The sequence below is a fragment of the Centruroides vittatus genome, unplaced genomic scaffold, assembly GCF_030686945.1.
Source record: "Centruroides vittatus isolate TY-2023 unplaced genomic scaffold, ASM3068694v2 scaffold_386, whole genome shotgun sequence".
Classification (NCBI taxonomy): domain Eukaryota; kingdom Metazoa; phylum Arthropoda; class Arachnida; order Scorpiones; family Buthidae; genus Centruroides; species Centruroides vittatus.
In genome coordinates, this window is record NW_027122706.1 from 7,160,296 (window position 1) to 7,180,953 (window position 20,658).

The 20,658-nt window shown below is 25.7% G+C and overlaps 1 protein-coding gene across 8 annotated transcripts in view; it reads right to left on the bottom strand.

Moving 5' to 3' along the window:
- LOC136988835 (uncharacterized) overlaps nucleotides 1-20,658 on the bottom strand; it is a 163,168-nt gene that overhangs the window by 71,280 nt on the left and 71,230 nt on the right. For 7 of the 8 annotated variants that reach the window (XM_067286798.1, XM_067286799.1, XM_067286801.1 and 4 more), the window contains one exon: nucleotides 13,316-13,361. In XM_067286798.1, the coding sequence (XP_067142899.1) occupies nucleotides 13,316-13,361 (46 nt within the window). Of the gene's footprint in view, nucleotides 1-4,292; nucleotides 4,845-13,315; nucleotides 13,362-20,658 lie in introns of those variants that run through there. The other variant, XM_067286805.1, reaches the window with a different exon arrangement.

Consider the following 20,658-nt stretch of genomic DNA (forward strand, 5'->3'; position numbering starts at 1 on the left):
TAAATGAGACAATTAATTTACTCATTCTTGCTGTTTCATAAAACATTTATTTATAACGCAATTAACTTTTAAACGGAAATATCCTTGTGTGTTAAAAAAATAGAGTTTTTATCTGTTTAATGTTCTTTTATAATGCCCATCAATTGTAAGAAACTAAAGAAAATGTGAATAAATGCTTGTAGATTGTAAAAAGAATAAACAATGACTTTGCATACATTACTATAGTGAGTTACTATAAACTTGTTTCTAATAATAAGTTACAGAATAATACGGATTATTAACATGTTTCTTTTTATCCTAAATAAATTTCATATATCAACGTTCAGTATTATGATATAGTATAGACTTGCTATTATAACAGATAAAATTGCGTTTAATAAACTTACGTTGATCTGTTTTGTTGTGCTAAAATTGGAAAATCATGTATCTAACACACATTTGATAATATATATTATATGTAGGGGGCCTATTTTATTTTTTCAAGCCGATTGTTTTTATTACCGTGTGAAAATGAACTATCATTACAACACAAGAACTTTAGGTCATTGTCTTCATCTTAACAGGTCATAAAATTGATAATAGGAATAAAGCAAAAGTGTCAGATTATTTGATAATTGATTTAACGAAAATCTATTACTCCTGATTACAAGAATTTATTTCGTTAAGTGCAAAAGGAAAAAAAACAATCTTGTTAAAAGGCGGAAAAAAAAATTTTAAGAATTCTTTAATAAACCTATATTACAATTTATATTGATCTTCTGCACAAGTTTAACGTTCTTTTACTCATTGTCAAAATATAATTATATTAAAGTACGTGTACCATTATAATCCACAGTCATTTAAAGGTGATAACTAGGACAGACATTTTATTCTTAGGAGATTGATACAAAAACTGTAGAAACAGGATGTGAATCAAATAATGGGTTTGTTCAAAATTGCAGAGAATAATGACACCTTGAATGTTTTTTAGGCGGAACTTATGAGTAAGTCTAATCATGCTTTCTTAATAATGTCTAAAACTAAAATTTTAAAACTCCATATTAACATATTTTGTCTGGAAAAGGAACATTTCGTGTTTTTAATCTTCAATATTTTAAATGTATTTAAAGTTTGATTCATTTTTAAAATGTAACTACTAATATGCATTTAAAACAATGCAATTAAATTAAAATCTTTTTAATCTATATCATAATTTGCAACGTCATTAATTCAAAATGTATGTATAAATTCAAGTAAAATGTTTTAAACTAAATTAAAAAATAATTTAATGGAGTCGAAAAGGATATAATAAATCCATTTACAAAATATCACCGCAGATTCTCTTCCCAATTTAGAATATTTTATTACTATATAATGCATATGCCATAAATAAGACTTATCAATAGATAATTAGGTGATCAAGTATGATAGAAACAAACTTATACCCTTGAAGAGCCTCTTATCTGCCTAAGGATTTGTTCCTTCATTGCCTCGCCCTATTGAAATTCAATAAACAAAAAAAAAAAGTACATTGTGCTGTCTTAGTTTGCGATTAGTTGATACCTCGAAAGCACCTCTAATAAATTATATGCGAGAAAAGAAACTAATCTGTTTTCATAATAACAAAATGTACAGCTTGAAAGCTTGTTTCTTAAATTTAGAAGAGTGTAGTTGATAACTATCTACGGTGGCAGAATGATAAATCTGTTTAAAATATATCAATATTTAGATCCAAATAAGATATGAACTTACAGTTATTGTGAAAATATATATACAATAAAGAGATTTTTCTCTTGTTTTTTAGTATATCTGATAAGTATTATGAAGAAAATCAAGTTACGTAATCAGTAAAATCACTCACAGGAAAATAATTATCTTTCTTATCCATTTTTATCAAATTTTTTCATCTGTTTTTTAAATATGCAAAACTAGCCAAAAAGCATTTTATTGGTATTTTAAAGAATAACAAAAGATTTTTTTTCCAATAAAAAATTATAAGCGTTTATAAGTTTCGTTGACACAATTAGCAGATAAATCAATATATAAGTCTAAATATTTATAAAATAAATGAATAAAAATACAAATGAGAAAGTAAAAATTGAATTTTTCAAATTAAAATATCAATAAAATTTAAATTAAAATGTCGCTTAAGAACTTAAAATATATGCCTATTTAGAAATTCTTATGTATAAATGGACGTGGATAGATCGCATGCTTTGTTGAACACACTAAAATTTCTCTTGTTCTCACACTTGCTCTGCTTTATTATACGCTTTGCTTCATGAAATAATCTTAAAATTTTTGAAATTATTTTTGAGAATTTCGAATAAAATTTTTGTTTCAACCGGAAAAATGTTCTTGAGAAGAAATTATTTTCAACTTCGTCGAATAAAGATAAATTCTTCTTCTTCTTTTTATTATTATTATTGCTATTGTTTTTTAAATAAAAAATAAACTTTTGGATAATAAATACTTTTATTAATAAGAATTATTATAATTCTAAATTAATTTAAATTCGTTTTCGTTCATCTTATTGTATAGAAAACTATAATTTTAGTAACGACATTCGATGTCCCATTTATAAACGATATTATCATCAATATCAACGCTATCATTAGAATTTATTCTTTTATTATTTTCCAGTTCCAAAAAGATCATTTTCTTGTATCCTCTATTATTTTTCGTCATTATCCTTCTTGTTCAACTGACTATACTTTTTTCACAGAACATTAACAAATAATGACTTAATATTACACCATAAAATTGCAAACTTATTCATCTTTAATAAAGTTTTAGAGCTTATAATCTTGTTAAAAATAAATTATTTTCTTATATTTTAAATGTAAATTTTTCTTTGCTTGAGACTGAATAAGAATTCTATGCAATATATGACAACCGCAAAGTTGATAAAGAAGAATATATTTAGATGTTCAGTTAAATATTGCCTTGTACTCATAACTCGGAGGTCAAATCCGTGTAATGGACATAGAAATAAACAAAGACTAAAACAGTTCTTCCTGTTAACGCCAAAAGGTACAACAATGGACTAGTCATGGTTGTCCATTTGTCAATGATGACTTCTTTCGTAACAAATAACTATTGTTCGAAAATAACTAATCATGTAATTGAAGAATTAAGAGTTTATAAAGATGGCAACCTTCCAGTATTTGTCACGTTGACCAGTCTTTGTTTAATAATAATGTCCATTCAGGAAGTTATTCTGTAGGAACTATTGTTTTACAAAATTTCCTTATTACCCACCATCATCGATCTATTAGTTCTCTCGGCAATGTTGTTACATCATTTGCTTATTATAATGTCTTGTATGGATGCATAACGTTAAAAAAATAAAGGATGTGACCCTTACGAAAAATGTAATTAACTGTAATGTAATTGGGAAAAATAGAAAATTCCTGTTATAAATTTGCAATTAACAATTATGAAAATCATTTCCTATAAAGTACTTGATAAAATTATATTTAAAATATCTTACATTAGAAAATAATACATATTTAGCGTAAATAAAGATTTATTTATATTAAGTTTTAATTAATACGGCTATTTATTTTAAGTAGAAAAGCGCAGTACTATTTAATAAATCCTTATAGAAAATTTTCAGTAAGAAATTAAAGTTTTAAAATTTTTATATATAATTTTAAATAATTATTATTACAGTTTAAGCAACTATAAGTTACAAAATAATTAAAATATATTTTTTCTAATAACACAAGTTATATGCGTTATAATATTTAAACACATTTATAATATAAATTCTGTATATGTGATTTGAAATATGTTTAAGATTTTATACTTGCTTGGCTTATATTCATATTTAAAAACATAGGGCTTTATTTATGTTTTAAGGTAGTGATAAAATTTTATATAGGTATAGACTACATTTAGATTTATTATTAATACAATTTTATTACAGAATATCAATTATGATTAAAATATTAATTAGTTTAGCATATTAGATTTAAATAAATCCTATATATTAAACTAATATAATATTTTAAAATTGTTCTTAAGAAGTTTTTTAAAATAAATTTTAAAAATTAGCAAAATTATAATGCTTATTTCTATGCGAAAAAAGTGATATAAAAGTTATTCTTTAAAGGCTAAATTGAGATTAAAATCTGTTGTTATTAAATATCAAGAATTATAAAAAATTAAATGATTTTGTAACTAAATACAACTGAATGAAGCTATAAAAAAATTAAATGTAATAAGTTAATTAAATATATACATATTTATTTTAAATATTTAAAATAACATTTTAATTATAATTATTACGTAGTGAACAATATTCCTACCTAAGCAATCCATCAAGAATTTGCTCAGTATTCCCTACGCAAAACTAACATAATAAGATATTTCTAAGCAAACTGAAGACGTCTTTCGCACGTTAACGCTTCAACTGTCTAGGCGGGGGTGGCTACTTTCGCTCTTGAGATGCTGATAAACATCGAGGGGGTTCCGCTTCTTTCACGTGCGTAGTCAGGCGTATCGAACAATCTGTACCTTCACGACCAATGTGAAGGAACTCGGGAGACGTAAACCAATTCCGATAGGGATGAATGGACTGTACCTTGGGACGTCCACCTTTGCGCATACATACATACACACTCACACACATACACGTCCTCTTTTCACAACGAGGACGCTTCCCCTCGGGCTTTTGCATCTTCCGGTTCCTCTATTGACCCACTGGTCTTGTGAACTACATTGGTGTGGCCCAGGACACGTGATACAGTTTATGATATTGTTTATATGATTACAGTCTGATTAGAAAGTTGTACTTGATGATAAACTATCTCTGCTTTGCTAATTCTCTTCATTTTGAAAATTAAATATCAGCATCAGTATGGCAAATATAAAATAATTTTGCTACAATATCGTTTTATTCATGTTACCGAATTAAAAGATTATATTTTTCAGCAGAGAAATGTTATGTATATTATTTATAAATACATTAAACTTTACTGTATTGAACTTTAAAAATGTATTATTAAAGTAAACGAAAAAATTTAACATATCCCCTAAGAGTTTATTGAGAAAATATAGCTAAACTTAAGAAACCCAATTAGTAAACAATATTTAGCATAAAATCAAAAATCTTAACATATAATTTAGGCCTAAACGTAATTTTTATAACCTATATCTGAAAGGTCACTTATAAAACATTTGAAGATTATAATGTAAAAATAGATTGAGTCCTTTGATAATCCAACGAGTTAAGTCTATTGAGGTTGTGAGACAGGATCAAGTATTTACATCTGATTTATGTCCTCTCAGAAAATTTGGAGAAAGATAAAAAGTTGTTCCTAATAGAGGAACATCATGCCATATTTCGAAACGAATAATTACTTCTATGTTATAAGCATGAATAACACGTAAAGATTTGTCATATGAACATACTATAGCATCTTATATTTCTATGTTATTTTCTAACTCTAAATAACATCATTGTCAAACAAATTTATATTCTAATTATTTATAGCTCTCATAACACTTCAAATCCTATGAACACTAATTAAAACTGGTGTCTGGAAGGACAAATCTTGTCTAACCTCTATCACTACAACTTCCAGGGCAGGTCCCTAATTTCGCATACTCTGACGTATAATGTTTCTCTTTTTACAACCTTAACTGATTCAATGACCTGGCTTTGCCAAAGGTAGTTTACCCCTGACATTGTCAATCGGGTAGATAAATCCTAGATAGTGAATTCACAGCTGTGAAAATTGGGCTTCTAATCAAAAGTAATTATTATTAATTAATTACTGAAATTTGATATTTAAAGAAGTATTGAAAGGAATAATTTGAATAAAATAAAATTTAAGAAATAGTTATGGAAATTAGCAATTATTTAAACTAATTAGGGAGTATCAAAGAGAATCGATAAAAAAACAAAGCGATCTTCTTTCAGGTTCTTCTATTCAATAATAACTAATAAACGCAAAATAAAATAATTATCTCGGCTTAATTTTAATTGTTTATTCTTAAGTTTATTAAAAGATTTTAACTATTGTGAATTTTCGTAAGTCAATAACCCTATTTATTGGCATAATTATATAAACGCCATCTTTCAGTTGCATGCAATATATGCGAGGAGTGTCCATTCTTCAAAGATCCTGAAATGATTACACAAAAGAAAGAATTGTATTAAAACAATAGCCTAATGTTCCAATGGGTGAAGAGAGATCTGGGACCACAGGAACATTCTCTTTGCATCAGTGATTAGATTATTAGACATAACCTTATACTGAAGGATAATTTGAAATCAATAGAATATTTTTATATTTATTAGTCAATATAATTTTAACTAGACGGTTAATTAGATGAATGTATATTATTTATTTTCTATACACAATTGCTAGAATATGACAGAACTGAATATATCAAGATTATAAAACCAATCAAATTAATGGCGATTCATGGAATAATAGTATTTTAAAAAGAGTAAATATTGTTATTTTTTAATTTTAATTTTTAAAATATTTAAACGTCAATGTGTCAAAACATATATTTAAATCAATTTAAGGAGATGAATGGATAACTATGGTAAAAAACTCGAAGATCAAAATGATTACAAGGATATGTTTACAGGTCTTAATCATTTGAAGAGATAGGTCATTCATGCAGATACAAATAGTCAAGACCTACTAAACAATGTAAACCGATTTAAAACTGTAAAAAAAAATATTCTCAATGATCCAAGAAAAAGATTAATAAGGTCTAATAAAATCTATTTTATAGCTAAATTAATAAATTTAGATATGAAATTTTAAGGTCATAGTTATAATGTCATATTAAAGCTCATAATTATATTCTTGAAAATTTCCATATGATAAAAAAAAGTATTTTAAATGTCATGATATTCAAAGAAAATTTATTATTTCGTAATATTATTTAAAAACAAAAAATAATTTTTAGGAAATAAAAAAGGAACTTAAAAATGTATTATTATTTTATTTGTTTTACAATTTTAATATAATTACATAAACTATATTGTATATCGGCTAAAATTTAAAAAATTATTCAATTATAATTTTATGAGCAATTATTAATACAGTATATAAATTTTATTGGATTAAAAAAATTCCAAATCAAAATATGGCAAAATATAAATTTTATAACCTTTAATCTGTATCAGAAATATCAGGATTGTCAAGTTGATTAACATATCGGCTGAGATAAAGATAATCGTACATTAAATGCCAAAATTTAGAAGTTTCGTCACAGTAAAAAACAAAAACAAGTTGAGATCTCAAAACCTAAACAGTTTTTGAAAATAAACAATATTTAGGTCTCAAGGCCTGTGGGCCAATAGTTATCCATGAAGGTAATCTCATAAATAAATTCTTTAGAGCGAGATCCAGTTCTTGTCTTTCATATTTAATGCGTATTTTTATGCAGTTTATAACCTTGACTGTCCAGTCTATTATCTTACTTTCACAAAGTCATGACATTGACCCAAGGATAAACATGTCCACATTCCTCATAGATAATGTGCATATATTAATATGGAATAGCGGAGTTTTTCTAGAGTAAATAATAATAAACGGTAATCTTCTTTAATGACATTCATCATAAGTAATTATTACGTAGTTATGATCATAACTGAAATATATGAGTCATATTTCTTTAGAATAAATTAATATTCTAAGTTACCAAGCTTTTCTCTCCTATTACTAAAGATTATAATAGATATGAACATTAACTTTCGCATAAACTCATCAATAAAGATTGTTAGTTATTTCATTCACTGTTCTCTGCCGAGACTCAACCTGTGGTATACGAAGCCATTCCATGTAATGGCTATTAAATGTAATCTTAAATCAGCAATTTTTCAATTTAAAATGTTCTTAATCCAAGTCCTTAAAGATACTAACAGTTTTATGAAAGAGAGGTACGTGAGTAGGAACCGTTAGTCTAGAGTTGTAGACCATTTTACAATTTAAAGAAAACTAATACAGGTATACCTCGACTTACGTCGGTAATTGGTTCCAGGAGAGGCGACGTAAGTCGAATTTACTTGTGTAGTTACGACGTAAGTCGTAGTTTCGACTTACGTCGTAACTAAACGCCAATAATGGAGGAAACGCCAATAATGAGCACTTAAAGACCGCTAAATAAGACGACAACACAGAAACACAGATGTTTTCATGGTTCGTTCCCTAGGATTTATGATGATTGTATTAACATTTACTGTAAATGTACATATTTTAATATGATTTTATGTGCTATCAACGTTTTTCTAGTGATATTACGACTTCAATGTTTATGGCGGACGGATTTAAAGTCGAATAAACTGACTTAAACTTGATTTTTATTTTTCCATATACTTTTTTGACAAACGACGTAAAATCGGGAACGACGTAACTCGAGAGGGACGTAAGTCGAGGTATACCTGTATAGCCTATTAGGAGTTTTGTTACAGTCAGTCAGTGATAATAAAGCTACTATATATTCAAAAATATAATAAACATCTTATAAATAATACAATATAAAACTATATATGTCCTATACATTTGTATTCTGTAGGTTATTATATACATATATATAAATGTATAAAAAATAATAACCTATATATGTATATATAAAATATCAATATATATGTACTGTATATATGTATAAATTATTCATATCCATAAAGCTTTAACTAGGTCCAATCTTTATCCTCTTTTCAATTTTATACTACAGAATATTTAAGTTTTACGTCATTCATTTAAGTTACTTCGAAATGTAAAATTAATAATTAAGCGGGAGAAAAAAGAGATTAAACTATTATAAATAGTTTAAGCATTCTAAAACAATATCTCTGCTGTATAATCTCTTCATAGATAAAACATAAATTTGCATAGAACATCTATACAAACACTTGAACTTAGAAAGATGAAATTCTATAAGACTGATTTAAAATTATCTCTAAATTCAGATTACTAATTAAAAATTTAATAATAAATTATATTATATTTTATGAGGTCAAATTTCTCGAGAAAAAAAAGATATACTGACAGACAGTAAGAGTATCTTACAGTATTTCATCTTTTATTTTAATGAAAGAAGTCAAGCAAGTGAAATATAATATGCCTTTACGCTTATTACACAATCAAATCGAATTTCAATGTATATTTTCCCGTTTTCTTACAGATTAATATAAGAAATCATGAACACACGATCTCACATTTTATCATTACTTATATGCATTTCAATATACGGAATCATTGCACTGTGAATACATTTGAGTTTAGTCGGAAATCCTAATCCGGGAACACCCTTAATCCGGTAGTGTTTACGTAAATTACAACTTCGAGAAATCTAAAAAAAACTTATAGGCTATAAACCTGTGACTCATACTTCCTTAAGTGGATTTTGCCAGTCAACAGGGGAAAAATTTTCTCGTCTTGAATGGAATTGAACGTACGGTACTTTTCTAAGTTTACATCACGTTTGATGCGGAGGTTGCTATGCTTAAGTTAACTTTCATATGCAAATTTTTAACGCAATATTTAGCATTATTTTTTCAATTATTATGCCATAAATTAATAAAATTTGTTAATTTTCTGTTAAAATATATTGAAAATAACATTGAGTAAAAAAATAGTAAAAGGCAACACTTAACACCAATAACAACTCTCTTGAAGAAGTAATTGACTGGAATTTTTTTAAATTAAAAAAAAATGTTTTAAAATTTATAATATTATACACATAAATTACACATTACTGTATTTTAAAACCCAGTTTTTACATAACGAGAATTTTAGAGTAAATGGGAGAAATCAAATTTTTTAAAGTAGAAATTTCTAATTATTATAATTTCTGCGCTACTATGATTCATATATAAACTGATAAGTTCAAAAGTGTAAACTTTACAGTATCATACACATGACCTATCTCAATTAAGAAATGAAAACTCCCCAAAAACAATAGAATCGATCTTAAACAGAATCTATAAATCAGCTGCCACTCAGCTATAATATAAACGTAAGTTATAATATCCATTTATAAATTAAATAAAAATAATAAACAAGAAAGATATACCGGTAAATTCTTTACGTTTTTATTAAATTGCAGTAATAGGAAGACCTACAAAAAAGTACCCGGTATATATTTTTCGTATGAAACCTATATCTATTACGTTTAAATTTAATAAAGTTTCATTGCAATCTTTGTTTTAAAAATTGATTTAGCTTTTTTTTTATTAATGTATTCTTCAAAACTATTATTTTGTAAATTTCATATTCAATTCCTGTGATTATATAACAATAATGTCAATATAGTAAAAGTGTTAGTAAATTTGGCCATAATACATAAACATTCGTTAGAGTGTAAAGCGTTTTAAATAATGTATAATATTTATCTCGATAAAATAGAGTTTCTTGCAATAATAGCCATATACTTAAATATTTGTATTGAAATTTGACATCTTTTATAATATCAGGTTAACACTATCTTCTTGCTAAACAAAAATGACGAATGTGTGAAATATCTTAAATAATTCTATAAGGCTTCTACTAAATTAAACTCGATTCAATTAAAAGATTAATATTATATAAGCAAGATTTAGAATAAAGTATCTAATAAAAAATTGAGAATATCTTGAATAGAGCCTAATCTTTTGAATAGATTATAAAGTATTAAATAAAAAGTAATTAAAAATTGGGTTTATAAAGAAAAGTGTTGGGCTACTTGAAGTCATAAACCTAGCAGGATAATAAAATCAGAATATCATGACTTTAGTCCTATTTTCTCTAAGAGATTTGTATCTAATTGTCAGCTTAAAGGAAAGTTTTGAGAATTTTATTATAATATTTTGCTACGAACAACTTTATAAAAGAATAAATTTCAAAATATTTCTATTTTTATAAATTATAGATATGAAATAAACGGAAAAGGTATCATTTCAGTGTGAGAAAAGAAGTGAATTCAAACACAGAACAATCTCTTGAGTCAATTACGCGACAGATAAAAAAATAAAAATAAAAAATAGGTCAGTGGGGTGCATCTGCACATCTCCCCGTCCGACTGGTTCTGTGCACTCATTCATTAATGAAATATTTTGTTTTATATGAAAATATTTCCTATAAACACACTATATAACATATATATTACACACATACATATACATTATATAAGATAGGTCGTAAAAAACTTTAGCTAAATATTTTTAACTTATAATTAATGGCTATTTTTAAGCGAACATTTTCCAAGATTTTTCATTAAACTTAGTCTATATCTATTTAATAATTTCATAAACAGCCTTCTATAATCTAATTTTTACTGATGAAATCTTTTCTTATACTAGTCATTTACAGATTTTCAATACTTATTTAGTGATATATATTAGTGATAATAATCTGTATAAATGCTATATTATTTATAAAAATAAACTCGAAGATATATATGTATTTATATAATTTATTAAAAGCAAACTTTTATGAAATAATTTCGCATAAGTGCGCTTTTATAAGTCTTTTTGTTCCCCTTTTACATAATATTTGGAGCTGTTATACAAGTTAAAATAACATGAGTAACAAAATGAATCATTTCCGCTACATATAATAGAGTTTTCTCAAGTATAAAAGAAAAAATACTTTTCAAATAATTTATAAAAGTATAATAATAAAAGTGTTTTAAGTAAATTAATAAAATAATATTTAATTAACTGTAAAATGAAAAAAAACTTTTATAATATAACATTTTTACTTACATAAAATTTTCACAACTAATTGATAAAATGAGCGCTCTTTTAATATTGAAATAAAATCTTGTTTAGTCTGAATATAAAAATTATAGCTTAGATGCTCATCTTAAAGGACCTTTTCTTATTTTAAATTACTTGAATACTAAAGCGTCAAAGGAGAATAAATAATTATCTTTTGACTAGTAGACTTTTCCTCTTTCAAAAAGTTGGTTAAAGCGAACAAGGGGTTGATTGTACTGGGCTACTATCCTTGACAGAAACTAGTAGCTGTATTCCAGGCTGACTCCCTTTAGGGAATTTCTCTTAAGAGGACATTTACATTGTCCGGAGGCGCTTCCGACGACTAAGAGGAATATATTTCAAGCATTGTATGCCAAGAAGGAAAGGAGATCTTAAAAAAAATGGCCCACCTGTTATGATATGTCTTAAAATTGCATTCTGTGAGAAAGACACACTATCTTAAACATTCGCATCATAAAAGAACAATGTCGTTTTTCATTTCGAACATACCTTTTTTTTATTTTTCATGTGAAATAAACTGAAGTGATGATAATTAGATAGATTCAATCACCGAACTGTATACCGAATGCTAATTATTTCATATCTAATAAGGAGTTACTTCTTACATTCGCACATTTAAAAGTAACACGTTAACAAGCCTAAGGCAAGCAGCACGATTATTTAAGGCTTTTAATGATTTAAATTGTTATTTTTTAAGGGTAAACATCAAAAAGATATAACTAATCATAGGGAGGAATATTCTTATCTGTTTGTCTAGTAATATGTCTTTGTGTCTTCTACATTTTGCTATTAATTTCTTGTCTTCAATCATTATTTAACAACCACTTTCTGTAAAATTATCTTTCGACAATAATTAAATATTAAAGAACGAAAACAAATATGCTATTCTCGTTAAATCAATATTTTTTTAAAAGAATCTTTTGTCTTATTTTTAGTATTGTTTTAAAATACAAAAGTTTCGTGATACTAAAATTACTTACAAAAAAATGATATTTGTTTTTATTTTCTGTAATTTGAAAATGTATGTATAATTCTAATCACATTTAAATTTAATTAATTTAGTTAATTTTGAATAGGCCATACCTATAGGGAAAAAAGGAATGTATTTTCTAACAGAAAATTATGATATGAAACCATTTATTAATCCGAATTATATTGGAAGAGAGTAGAAATCAATTATCTTCTATTTAAAAAACCGAAAGTAAATTCTCTTCCTTTATTAAGGATAAGCAATCTGTCTTTCCGTCTGTCTATCTTTTCTTGATTAACGAACCTTAAGCTGCTTCGGGCACATTAATCATCGGAAGAGAACAGAGCGTAAGATGTGTCCTGTAATATCCAGTCTGCAATTTTCGATCATACATAACCGAGCCCAATCATCTTATCGTTCGTCTCATCTCTGAATCGTTGCATTCTACGCACAACTTCAATACAGAACTGAATAATCATTTAATTCGGCAAAATGTCGCCTAGCAAGTTTATGATACCGATATAATTCGGCTATTTCATTGTCATAGTGGCGCCATCTCTCGCAAAATTTTAAAATACGTCATTCACTACTAAATGTATTCATATAGAAATTACATTAATAAAAATTTTACTCACCAATTTTTGTGTGTTTTGAGTCCCAAAACTCTAATGCATTCTCCAGCTAAAAAAATAAAATTTTAATTGAATTATTTAATCATGTTTAAGAGCATTTATTATAACAACAAATGTTAAATTACTCACGTCATATAAGGTAGGGGACCCATTATGGCCCCTCCAAGTTTGGACTGTTATTTTGACTAAAATGGAATAGAAAAAAAATGGAATTGGCCAAAATAATAGTCCCAACATAATGGGGCCCCTACCTTATATAAATATACTATATTTACACTGTAAGAATTGAAGAAAACGAAATATTATTTGAACTTTTTTAGGCATCAGAATTCATTTAAATCAAAAATATTTCGTAGTAAATCGTTGAAAATAAATTATACATTTCCTAAATGAAGAAATAAATTAAAATGAATAGCTTAATTATTATTGCAAGTAAGATCGATGATGATTATTAGATATAAGTTTGTTTTACGTGCTCTAGATTTTATCGACAAACTTTCTCTCTCAGTTACATACGTTTGTCTGCCTGAAACTTGATAAAAATCTATATTATCGCCTAGTTAATTTAAAAAACTTATATTTAATTGGACAACTTTTTAATTCTTTAAAATGTAACCTTTTCATACGGATATCATTGTTGTTAATTTAGTTTTTATTATTAATCTGACATGTTTTTAATAATAGAGGGGAAAAAATCAGAACTTATTCATTCACAATTCTTACTTTTATAAGGCTAGACTTTATTACAAGCATAACTATATATATATAATTATAAAGAATAACTAGATTTTCAAGTTGTTAGAAATATATTTAGGCATTACATAATTTATAAGGTATTATATGTAATTATTCATAATATAAATATATACAGTAGAACCTCCAAACAACGGCATTTTTTAATGTTCCTGTTAGTGGCCGTTTTTCAGAGGTTTGACTCTATTTATACTATGAATAGATTAGTACGTATATCTAGACACTACATCGTTCATAAAGTATTATATTTAAATATAATACTAGATATATTTAAGCAGAAAAAACTTGTTAGCAATCCAAATAATTAAATAGCATGTTTATAAATAAATAAATATAATATTCATATGAAATAATTAAGTCTTGTTTTCTCGAAAAGGTTAGTTTAGTAAAAGTCAATTAAATAATCATAATTAGGAATTAATGTACAAAACCGAGAACATATTAAGTGATTAATATTAATGTATAGTATAATTAAACGCATTTAATGCATCCATCATTTCCGAATAACGTAAGAGCTATGTTCAGATCTCACATAATCCAAACTTAATTACTTCTTTGAGTGAATATGTAGCTATATTTTGAGTAATTTTTTATTATTATAAATTAATAATATAAGAGTAATAATTTATATAAAATATTACTCGATTATCAAAGTACGAAAATAGTATTAAGAGGATACAATCTAACTGATATGTTTGATTTAAAGCATTCATCAAATTATTGGTGAAATTATAAAATGATAATGAATTAAAATGCAATAATATTGTCACTTTTGTTTTCGTACAGGTGAATTTAAAAAAATAATAATAATAATAATTAGCTTACCCATGCGTAAAAATGTTATCATAAAGAACGATTCATTTAAAAATGTTTTAATCAATTTTTTTAGTTTAAGGAAAATTCTTTAATTTTATTTATATTAATAATGTTTTGGTTCGCTTTGATGAAACTAACAGGAAGCTTTACCTTTGAGAAACAAACGGAGCAGAACATCTCAACTCATTGGCCTGAGAAGGAATGGTCCGATGTTCTGCTAAATGAGTTGTAATTTTTCATTTAGCCATAATTAGATTCGAATCTAAACAACATTCAAGAAACGTTATTCCAATGATAAGTAAATTTATTTTAAATATGCCCAATTTAAGATAAATTTTTATTTGATATTTGATACTCCATTCATTAATATTCATCTTAAATGCTTTTTATCTAATTAATAATAATAATAGTGATAACATTTTCCACGAATATTTCGCTCTAGATTTAATATTTTATTGTTAATCTTCTTTGAAATTTGACTTTTTAAATTTGGAAATTAAATCAAACTTTGTAATTAATTTAAATAAAATAAATCATTGTACGAAGTACTTGCAAAGGATTTTAAAATTTTGTCAGTTAAATGCTTTGTTGTTTAATTTACTTAATAAAATATAATATTTAAAAAACACTTTTTAGTACACAAAATTATTTTAAGAGTTTTTATAATGAAAGTTCCATAAACTAATATAAACTGTTAAAATAACTGTTAATAAATTAATAATTTAATTGAATGTTATATATATAAATAAAACTTAATTTACGCTTTTATTATTCAAGAATTTTAAAATTATGGTATGAATTTAAATATTAAAAATAATTTTATAAAATAAAAACACTTTATGACAAATTATGACTAGGAACAATTATAACAATTATAAGAAAATATTTTTAAAAAAAATCTGCTATTCAACAATAACATTCTCAGCTTTGAAAAAATGTACATCTTCCTTACAACGGCTTAATCGATCCATCATTTTTGTTTATTAGTAAGTCCATTAACTAGCAAGTAAGAAACTCTGGAAATGTATCACCACTCATTTTGTAGATGGGGAGGTCTTTCATTTTCGGGCAAACAGTAAATATTGATCGAAAAATTACCTTTATTTTATTTATCGTACTTTTATTTACCATGTTTTAAAAACAAAACAGAGACAAGTCTTTATTTTGAAGGATAATATATCTTTTAAATGGCAGAACTATAAAACATTTTCATGTTATAATGACTGAATATTTTACTTTGCATTGTTAAAACATATACTAAGATAATTTTAGTTTAAATTAAGTAAGCAATTTTAAACCACATTCCTTTCAATATTTATCTACACGTTAAGATTATTCACAGAGATCATATAATCAGTATAATCAATCTCTCGAACCTAACTGCCGTAACCTAAACGAATATCATTAATTTTCGCTTTATCAAACTCAAAAAATTCCTCTTTAACATCTATCATGTACGTCGGTAAAGATATTTATATATATAAAAGACATTTTCAAGTAATAAAATCAAAATAATTTAAATTACAATAATTGAGCCATGCAATAATTCTTATTTTAATTATTTAGGTTTATTAAATACTATAATAATTATTTATAGACTATAAACAATGTAGTTATATATGTTAAAAGAATTATAAAATCAACTTCATGCTTAGTATGTAACGCGTAACATTACTATAATTATGATTTAAAATAATTTTAAAATGGAATTCAAAATGTATATAATTAATGTTAATAATGTCAAACATTAATTTTATATCATATTTTATATTTAAAAAAGCAAAATTTATATTTTTAAAATTATAATTGCATTCAAATTTTAATACGTGAAATAATTGAAAAAAAAAACCTCTAAAATATTCTCGTTATAGTAAATGTATATTTCATTGTCTCTCAGCAAATTCTTTATACAAAAAAGAATTTAATTTTTTTTTTCTCTAAATGTATTCATATGCATATAATACGCCTATTTATTGCCTTGAATATCTTCATGTAAAAAACTATACAAAAAAGAGTAGAGAGTAAAAACACTAGTCTTTTACAGGTCTTTATTTATGATAGTGTAAAAAATTCTTAATCAGTGTAGCTTACATGAGAGATATACTAAGAATCAAACTAAAACACACCGAAAAAACAGAGCAGAATGCTTAATCAGGACCACCCAACATCCTGTTTCTTTTATGGTTTGAAGCAATTTAGACAACAGTGGGATTAGGAAGTTCTACTCTACAGATAATACCACAAATTCAAACTATTGACAGTACCTCAAATTTGAAAATTACTTGTAATTGTTCTAATTACTTTCCGGATAAATAGTGTAGTAGAATCTTCAAAAATAGACTTGTAAATTTAATAAAATATATAAATTTTGTTCTTACTTAACATAACTTTATATATATGTATAAAATAATGTGTATTTCATATAAGATATTAAATTTTTAATTAAATGTTTTCCTACGTTCGATGTCTACAAAGTATACAAATATGATAAATATATAAAACTATAAACTACAAATTTGATAAATACAAAAAAAAAAAAAAAAAAAAAAAATGCAAAACTGATAAATATAGAACGAATTTCGAATAATTTCAAATACAGTAGAGCGTCGATAAGTGGAACGTCGGTAAGTGGAATGGCCGGAAAGTGGAACGATTTTCAGTCGGACTGTGTCGTGCTGAATCGAATGTTTTTGATACTAAATTTACTTCTAAAGTATAATTTTCATGTGTTTTATATTCTTTAATATATTTATTTTGTTTGTACAAAATGCAGAAATAATTTTTAACGATACGATAGATTATTATAAAAATTTTCGTTAGGCTTAAAATCGACGAAAATTCAACACGAAGCGACACGCAACGGAGAAAAATTCAACAGGAAGAGATACGCAACGGAGAAAAATTTGAACATCGGACAGGTTAATGTATTTTTTCGTACAAAGTCGGAAACTGGAACAAATCATTAACTGGAAGGACCCCAGTCCCCAATTGGTTCCACTTATCGACGCTCTACTGTATATTCAACGTCTTAAAATAGAGAGTAATCATAATTAAAGAGTGAACTATCTGTAGAAAGAACTATTGGGCAAATCTCTACCAAATTTGGTATACATACTGAGTATAACATACTTAATATTACCGTACATTAAAAAGACAGCAACGCCAAATTTCCCCCTAATGGTTTAATTTTGAAGTAAAATTTTTTCCCGAAAATCGAAATCGCATACTTACTTATCAATACAGTGTATACCAGTGTTTCTCAACCTTTAACGAATCGTCGCCCCTTTCGATAAAACCGTTACGTAGTATCGCCCCCCTTCAATAAAACCATTATGTGGTATCCCCCTTCACTTCGAAACAAATTTTGTCAATCGGCTAATTAGGACCCCCGAATATTATAATTCCCGCCACGTGACAGAAAAGGGTTAAAAGTGGAAGGAAGAAGGATTATAGGAATGCTATTTGTTTAATTATTATACGATATAATGAATAAGATATCTAATTAATCTTAATATAATGTTTTACTATATCGCCCGCCGAAAATTGTTTTTCGCCCCCCAAAATATAAATTGTTACTAATCGACCCCCAACATGGAAAAATCGCCCTCCTGGGGCGATATCGCCTTCGTTGAGAAACACTGGTGTATACCAAACTTGGTTTACCCAATAGTTTTGTCTACGGTGAGGTCCGAACTATTACTCTTTAATTATGATCACCCTGTTTATTTTGAAGACATTATAATATAGCCATTTATTTAAATGCCATCATAAATTACTATTCAAACGTCATTAAAATATATTCAATTCTACTCTAAGTACAGAAATAAAAATTATTTTGAAAATAATTAATAAAAACAGCAATAACATTATAAATTATTCTTAATAATAATAATAATATATTATCCTGGAGATTATTATAATAGCATAATACTTTCAAATAAAGAAATTATTAAAATTACTTAAGGCAATGCTTAATTTTAATAACTTAGCAATTACTATATTTTCCATCATGGAAGGGGAAAAAACTTAAACGCCTGTTAAAAGAATTTAATCGAAGAAATTATCTTCATTCCTTGTCAAAATTAAATAGTTTCGTATTTTAAACAAATAGGAATTTCCAAAAACAAGTCACGACATTTAGACGTTTGCTGTCATATGCCAAAATGTTTAACAGGATTTTAAGTTTTCTCATCCACATCCATCTTGTTTGTTTCACGATTGAAATCAGGAAATTTTAAAATTATAAATTTATTTGTTCCCTGATTCTTTATAAAAATTATTACCATTATTATTATAATAATAATAAAAAAATTACAAATTTATTTTTAACTTCTCTATCTTCAATCTGGAAAAAGAAAGTGTGAAAAGTGATTTCTAAACTATCTCTTGGCCTATTCCGGTTATCTGCATATCATCGATTACTTACAGATAATCAATCAGCTGTTTCTCGTTCTCATGCCAGATATTCACACGATAAAACACTACGATAATAGATTTTTTTTCTTATATTTTTTTAGATATAATTAACTCATAGTTTAATTCTACGTTTGATAATCAATAGAAACTCTCACATCCTTCTACGACATTAATGATAACTTTAATGGCATTCAAGACATTTAATTTTTATAAAATGTAAATAAATGTATTTGTATACTATACTATTACGTTTCTCTTGAAAATTTATAAATTACACATGTGAATAGGAACTTCATTATTAATTTCGTGCATTTATGTATACGGGATATTATATTTATAATAAAATAATATTTTCACGTAAAATATTCAAGTAAAACTAGTTTTCTTTTATGAAACTAGTCCTATTAATAGGCCATTCACGTCAATATTTTATGTTTTGTTTAGAAAATAAAACTGAAGAAAATATAACATCAAAATTAAAATATAAATGAAATTATTATTATGATTATTTGTTTATGTTTTAATGAAAATCATAGTATAGATAATATGTATTTTATTTTCTTAATTTCCATTTAATTAATTCAAAAATCAAAACTACAAACAGATTAATTCTTTCTAATAGTAATAAACGTGTGGTTTAGATTAAAATTTTTCTATAAATTTATATAATACAGTATATAAAAATGAAAAATAGTACATTATTGAGATTTTTTTTAAATTTTTACGGAAAAATATCTAGTACTTTAATCGATTGTCATAATGTAATATTCGTAAATGTACTTTACTTTTTATTCATAAATGTTACATTATGAAAACGTGAAATACCTGCTCATTAAGGCTGTATTGCAGATTATATTTTCATCCATAAAAGGGCGAAAATAAAAGCCCAATGTAATGAAAGAGATCCTATATAGGCCTACTCTACTTCACATAATAAATAATGAAGGCTAGTAAGCTTCGAACTCAGGTCTTCATGATGGTAAGTTGCCAACTTATCCCTATCTGATCATCTGGTCGACTGTACAGTACATTGACAGATTATTTTAACCATAATAATAGAATATTCTTCTAAAGTTATTCATAAAAAATAATCTAAGTATGACGTGGTTTTAGTTAATACGAAAATGTATTTATAACAACAGACCAATTTAAAGAAAGTCTCTAATATAAATTGTAGAAAAAACTGTCATTCAATATATTTGTTTTGCACTTATGAAATTGAATTCTAAAATCTACTACAATTTATATAATACAGTAATAACCATTTTCTTTCCTTTTCCTATAATAGACTTCCTGTAATACGAAATACATATGTGTTAAGAAGTATGTTAAATTGAATTTATTATTTTTTTAACACTATT